Below are 7,646 nucleotides of genomic sequence, written 5' to 3' on the forward strand. Positions count from 1 at the left end.
AGCATCTTTACGGCATATTTGCTGCTAAAGCTACAAAGTTGGCGAAGGACCAGTTGTTCCCCTCCAGGATCTCAGTTCTCATGAAAAGACAAACATAGCTAATAGTACCAAAAGACAATAATTCTAGGGAACTCTACCTGCTTTACTGCTATAAGTTTTATCTCATAATCATGATAGTATGGTATGGGGCTTGGGGTGGCTACAATAATTCTTATTTTATTTTATTATTTATATTATATTATATTAGTATATAATATTATTTTATATACTTATTATTTATTTTATTATTAATTACTTCTTATTTTACAGAGAGACAAAAATAAGATGAGTTGCCTAAGTCACTGAGTCTTTCTAAGCCTCTGTTTTTTATATCTAAAATGAAGTTAAAATGCCTAACCACAGGGTTTGAAGGGCAATGATATATATTAAAAGCCCTCTGAAAGATACCAAGTATCTCATGAATGTTATTTATGGCTGCTAGTATTTAACAAGTCAGAAAATCCAATATACCATGATTGGCCACTTAGTGGGTACAGAACACCATGCCTAATAGGGTCAGTACATCAGAAGCTTAAAGGCAATAACAAGACAGAGATAAGGAGATGACACTCCTGACCACCTCTAGACTCATTTCTAATGCTAACAAGCCTCATGATAAGCGCCTAAGTCAGACAATAGGTTACTAGCAAGGGAGCTGGTCAGTCAGTACCACTTTTAGAATACTTAGCTTGAGTTCAAATGTTTTCCCCACACAACAACTTTGTGTCGATAAACCAAAGGAGGAACAAAAGGTAGGCACTGTTGCTGTGAAATGTTAAAAGCCTCTACAGAAGCCACAATCACTGGAAGACTTTATATTCCAACCATTAGAACTCTGAAAAATGAATGAGGAAAAAACACACCATGTTGGAAATCAACAACTCGGGCTTGTCCATGTACCCCAAGACTGGAAGCTTCTAAAAAGCAAACCAATACACTATTTCTTTCCCCTCCCCTGCATTTAACAATGTGCTTGGAACAATGCAGCAGCTAAGTAAATATTTTGAATTGAATGAAATGAACTTCCTTGAGTATTGAAGAATCAGGAGACTCAGAGAGGGAAAATGATTTGTCCAAGGTTACATATTAGAGCCGGGTAGGAAAACGGATCTCCTAAGCCCAATGCCTATTCTAGATGTTTTTCACTGCCTTGAAGTTTTACTTATCCCACCACAATGGCTCAGAATTTTGGATTCTTTTCTAACCACAAAATAGCTTTTCTTAGAATCACTTCCCCTCTCTGCTAAACTATTTACTACATATACATTTCCTTTCTCTCCTGCAGAGTGGACCACCCTGGTTTCCAAGAAATGACTGTTCTATGCCTTAAATACATTGGTTCAGGCCCCTGGTTCAACTCTAATGATTGGTGTGAAACCCAGAACAGAGCTGAATCTTCACTGGGAATACATGTGCAGTTCTCTACAGAGAAAGCAGGTCGCGTTACTGAGTTCTGTGGTCTGGAATTAAACCGATCTTTTTGGTAACCAAACATCCTTCACCTTTTCCAATGTACCATCTCCTGGATGCATAAATACGGCATGGTAAACTAAGTAAGACCATTCAATTCAACACATGTAACCTATGGTAAACAAAAACATTTTATCTGAAGCCAGCAGCTGGGTAGCTGCAGGAATGTTAGGTTCAAATGATGCCCACAGGAAGGTTAATCGATTAGTGGAGACTTGAGAGGGAGATCTTTAAGACCGGAAATTGCATCTTCATGTTCTTTTACAGTCTCAGGAGTAAGCACATTGAGAATATACCAGGTGCTCAATAAATATTAATTAAGTAAAGAACACGAAAACTGCAATGCTGATTGTAGGAAATGTCTTACATGGGGGACAAAAAGGTACTTAGGTCATATAAAGTATGCCAAAAAAATACTAATTAGGTGTGAGGGAGGTCAGAGAAGATTTTATGGAGCAAGGGGTACATAAAATGAATCTCAAAGAGTTGAACAGGGACATATAATCATGGGAAGAGGCTAAGGCTATATTCCCTGTAAGACATACCTTGATTTAAGTAGTCTAACATCACACTAGTCTGGGTTAATACCAGGGAGGTGGTTAGAAGCTCAGATTGAACCTATAGAATAAGTGTTTAAAGATAATCAGGGGTTGAAAACAAATGGCTTGAGGAAGAGCAAGAGGGTATTTAAAAATGAGTCCATTTTCTGATCTAACTATGAAGCAAGGAATTTTTTATCATCTCATCTCCATTCTTTCCAAACCAACCAAAGACCTTGAACATAATCACATATTCAGGAGCTTCCGTATTGATTCGAGGATATCACATCCTCTATACTGATCTGGCAGTCTCAGATACAGTCAGTTCCCTAAGATCTAGACCAGTGCTTCTTAAATTTTAATGTGCATGTGAACAACCAGCAGATTTTCCTGAAAGGCCTACTGGATTCAGTAAGTCTAGGGTAGGGCCCGAGTTTCTGCATCCCAGATGATGTTAATACTACTTGACTATGGGCTACACCTTGAGCAGCAAGGGCCTAAGCCAGTGGTTGAGTCTGGCCACCCATTAGCATCACCTGGGGAGCTTTTTAAAAATACCTATACTAAGGTCCCACTCCAGAACCAATTAAATCAGAATGTCTAGAAGGGTACCCTAAGCATCTTTATGCTTTCAGTGCTCCACAGGTGTTTCTAATGCCAGCCTGAGGTTGAGAATCTAGCTTAACAAAGAAAAGATGTGGTGCAGGCAGAAAAGGAAAAAAAAAGTAGAAGAGAGAGAGCGGGACAAAGAACCGCTTTCCTGACACTTAATCAATGCGTCCCAAACTTAATCTGCATGTACATTACCTGGGGATGTTGTTAAAAATCAGATTCTGACTGAATAAGCCTGTAGTAAAGATCCAGATCTTGTGGTTCTAAAAAGACCAGTTTTCAAATCACATTTTGATTATCAAAAGTCTAAATGAGTGTTCCCAAACAATGCCACACCTGGCACCTTAAAACAAACAAACAAACAAACACCTGTGCTTCTCTCACCTCAACATTCTGACGTCACTGGGATGGCTTTGGCAGGGCATAAGGATGTTTAAGAAGCATGCCAGGGAATACTAATGCACAGCGAAGTCTGTGAACCAGTACAAGGCACAAATTCTGTCAAAGCTGGTCAGACTGTGCACCAACCCAAATCTTTGAGGTGATATTAATTACCATGTACATAAAAATCTCTAAAATTAGATCTTGATTGATTGTTCAGTCTATTGATTTATTTTCCTCTCTTCCTTACCCTAGATGATAGGAAGTGATGCAAAGTACTAAGTAAGGGGCAAAAAATTTTTATCTTATTTATAAATAACATATTCTGCTTGAGACTCTGGACAAGTGTTCTAAGAAAGGTTTTTCAAATGTTGGAGGTAACATGAAGGATGTCAAAGGCTGGCAATGAGATTTAAAGTTAATTGGGCCATTTAAATCTTTTATGAAATGGAGAACTCTTGAACCTTCAACTGCGTCATGCAATAACACTATTTGAATCTGTGTTAGAGTTTCCAGTAGAAAAAAAAATTTTTTTAAATGTACTTACATTTGAGAATGTCTTCCTAGAATTAAACTGAAATCTGCTGGGGGAAGAAGTCTGCACATGACGGCATAAAGTATGAAAGACACACAGATTAGAATAAAATATGGATACACTCCTCTTACTATACTCTTTCTCTTTCTTCTCGAATAAAAATTTCAAGTTAGCTACCATTGTTAGCTGTGCCTTTTGCATCAACTGAGAAAGTGAGGACAATGTTTAAGTAATTAGCCATTCTTAATATGATCACTACCTGGCTAATTCAGTGTTATAAGGGAGTCTAATAACTAAATGTATAACTACTTGCAATGTGTCTTTTACCTGATCCAGTTACGACGTCTGCAAAATGACCACAATATTGGCTTGGGGCAAAATTCTTCATTGCCTTGGGGTCGGTGCTGTGAATCACGCCTGTATCACTGCACTCTGGATTGGCATAGAACTTCTGGCCTGATTCTTCTCAGATGTATTTTTTTCTCTATTCCAAATTCCCAAGACTAGCAGTACTTAATAGCTAGAACACTACTGTTATCGATCCGAGATATAAACCACCTGGAACTTTGAGTGACAGGTATCATATTTTATGGGCAAAGAAGGGAAATTTAAAAAAAAATTATCGCCAAGAGATACATCCTCTTTATATCATGGATCAAGAATTAGTGTATAAATCGGAGGCAAAGTGTTACTAAGAACCCTTGCCAAATAACCAAATAGCAGGTGTCATCTGAGTACAAAAAAACTGCTTTAGAGTAAAATGATACTTTCTCTGCTGTTAACTTATGTGCCAGAAATACTTAATCAACTAGGATATTACAGACCTCTATGAGTTAAAACTGGCTTCTCAATTAAAAATGGATTACACAAGAGAGTTAATAAATATATGCTTCGTGTATATGGAGACATGGATCCTCTCATGTATGTACATCACTGTCGATCATAGAAATGCCCATCAGCAAATAAGAATAATTTGTCTACTTTGAAAATTGCCAACCAGTCTAAATCCATGTCAATTTAGTTCTCTTCACACTGTAAGTCCTCACCTAGGTTCAAATACTTAAGCCTTCTAATGAAATACTTAAAATACTTTCTTGAACACATACCTGCTATCATTCAACACTCCATTTTTATTAATCAGCTCAGAAATAGGTAACCCACCACCACTCCCTGATTCTGAGCACATTACCACGATGACTGACATTCCTGGTTTAAAAATAAAACCTTGTTTCAAATATAGCTTCTCGAGTTCTGGGTAATGAATATAGTTTCATAAAAGTTGACATCATTTCTTCTGATTTCACCAGAATTAAATACATCCAATGTTCCTACTGGATATCTGACCACATCATTCAAGGTTCTTGCAACCTGGTGGGTGTTTTAAGGGGGAGGAAGAAGAGGAGGAAGAAGAAACCTGCATAGATGGAGTTAAACCCAAAGGATCGCCAACCTTACAATTCGCAAAAATTACATTCTGTTTATGTGTGTTAAATATGCCATCACAAGTTGATTTTTACAGTTCATTTACCAGTTCGTATGTGTGTAGTATACAGATTTGCTTACGAGGAGAATATTAATATATACATGTCCAGAACTAGTAAATGCATCATGCATGGGAGCCAAGCAGTACTGATACACTGTTCTCCTTAGAGGTCAGTTCTAACGCACACTGTTTCAAATAGACCCAATTTCTCTGCTGATATATATTCAAAATGCAGTAGGATGTGGTCATACACGCCCAGAAATACCATCTTTATGGGGTGGGGGTGGAGAAATCCAAACATTTTTTATAGCAATGCATTATTGGATATCAGATACGAACATGCCTGTCAGCAATCCTAAAGCAAATGAAATATCTGTATTCGAGCCCATCCATTCTATAGAAAAGAAACTGCTTTACCAACATCTCTCTCCTCCCCCACCATCTAAAGACTCTACCCCCACCCACCCAAAAAGAAAAAAAAAAAAAAAAACTCATCACACTTCACTACGCAACTGATGGAGTATTAAACACTGTCTTCCAAGCGGTGGGAGTTAAAAAGAAGTCGCCTTCCTGCCACACTCCCCTGGTGCTGCAACGGACATAGCATCTCCTCCTATCGACCTAGTATGATGCTCTCTCCCCAAGCACTGCAGTCCCCTCGCTGAGGACTGCCCTGGCCACACGCACATGCAGCGGGAAGTCCCCCGATAGGGACAACCACATACCTTTGCTCTCCATTTCGGTCCCTTTCGAGTGCTGGAAGTTCAATGGAAGTTGGCCGGAAGATGTGGGCCCGCTTCAGATTCCCAGAGCTGGGAAGCCAATCTGATGATTTCGCCCGTACTTCCTTCCTTCCCCCTCAGGCTTCCTGAAAGATGGGATTTCTTAAACCTTGAAGCTGCAATCAGCCACCAAAGGACACTTAGCAGCAGCAGCAGCAGATTGCCTTTACAGGGGATAGGTTGCGACGCGCATCTGGTATTGAAATGCATGCACGATGCCCGCTCATTTTTTTTTTTTTTTTTTTTTTTTTACCTGGGTCTGGAAGCTGCGAGCAAGAGCTGTCCTCCGAGCGTGGTGCTGCAGGTGTAGTGACAGATCATCCCACTTTGCTCTCTGGATGTACAGCAGATTTGCATGGGCGCTGGCACGCATGCGCAGGGCCTCCCACCTCCCCTTTTCACCGCCTCCCGTTCCCCCGCCCCCTCCGCCTCTCTCCCCAATACGGTCCTCAGTTATCCCAGCTGAAGAGCTGTAGCATTCGGTCACAGGGAAGCGCTGCTAAAAATAAACGCCGGACCGGATTTTCCTTTGCAAACTAGAAAATGGATTGGATTGGGATTGTGCATCAATCCCAAACGATTTTACAGGATGGATTATGGAAGCCTCACAAGAGGCTAGGGTTTCTGAGCTGGGTTTGGTTTTATTCAGAAGCAGAAGGGGGAGAAGAGGAGGAGATTTATGAATCCTATTCAGTGGTCTCAATTTGGGGTTCTCTTCTTAGTTGCTGCAGTAACTTTCCAGGTGTATGTTTCCCCTTCCTCTACTCACTTACCCGACTTTATATTTCTCTTTACATTCCCCTGTTTGTTTTGTTTTGTTTTGTTTTGTTTTGTTTGGGGGGGGGGGGGATGAGGTGGGAGTCATCCTGGACCTATTAAAGGTTAATATTCTCCCGCTTCTCTGCTACTCAGATTCAGAGTTTGCTGGCTTCCCTGAGATCTCTTTGGCCTCCCCTCAAAACTGTTCCAAGAGGCTTCAGCGCTTCTAAAGTTCTCCCAACAAAGCCCCTGAAGACATTGTGAGGTGTTCTTTTTAGCTTCTTTTCAACAATCTACCAAGAAGCAAAGTCCCCTAATATGGGGAGTCATCTTATTGATAATATGTACTTTAAAACTATGCATGTAATCATCATCCAAATGCAGAGGAAGAGAGTGTTTTCCTCATGTGAGGTTCAGAGGGAAGGTTGCAAAGCCAAAAATCCCTTGAAGTACTACTTTTCTATCAGAATATTTTAAAAATAGTATTTTAAACAATACTATATATTGTTTATCTGCAAAATGTTTAGTAGGGAAAAATGTTTATTATCTTTTTCTTTCAGTAGTCCAAGTTCTCCTGAGAGAAGACTCTCTCCTTCACAATAAGTCTTATTCTCAGGCATAAAAGCAAACCTAGAACACTTTGTTATCTGCAATGGTTAAGGAGAGAGATGTGCGGATTAATCACACACTCCAGATTACACAAAGATCCCTCCACAGTTAAATTCTAGTCCCAATTTTCAATACCTTGAAATACAATAAAATATACTCCCAACAAGAAACCTGAGGTAGCCTATAATTCAGGCTTCTGGTGATTCAGACAGCATCCTGGGATTTTCCAATGCCTTAGGGCCATGATTACAAATATTAATCATGAGGGTTCAGCCAAACATGGACATTTATTAGTGGAGGACTCCTGCTAAATTGTGAGAAAACCTGCCTGCGTTTAGCACTGGGGAGTTAAAACTTGAATGTGTGGCATTGCAGAGCCCACAACCTAGGGTCTACTAATGTTTAGGCTCTTCTATTGCATGCCTAAGTAAATACAT

At 39.7% G+C, this 7,646-nt stretch overlaps 1 protein-coding gene across 1 annotated transcript in view; it reads right to left on the reverse strand.

Moving 5' to 3' along the window:
• Window positions 1-6,244, reverse strand: part of FGF12 (fibroblast growth factor 12) — a 556,671-nt gene extending 550,427 nt beyond the window's left edge. The window contains exons 1-2 of the mRNA XM_044252008.1: window positions 6,095-6,244; window positions 5,785-5,927 (exon numbers count right to left, since the gene is read on the reverse strand). Of these exons, the coding sequence (XP_044107943.1) occupies window positions 5,785-5,797 (13 nt within the window). The 5' untranslated portion in view covers window positions 5,798-5,927; window positions 6,095-6,244. The remainder of the gene's footprint in view (window positions 1-5,784; window positions 5,928-6,094) is intronic.
• Window positions 6,245-7,646: the final 1,402 nt, after the last annotated feature.

This window comes from Neovison vison, chromosome 6 (assembly GCF_020171115.1).
Source record: "Neovison vison isolate M4711 chromosome 6, ASM_NN_V1, whole genome shotgun sequence".
NCBI lineage: Eukaryota > Metazoa > Chordata > Mammalia > Carnivora > Mustelidae > Neogale > Neogale vison.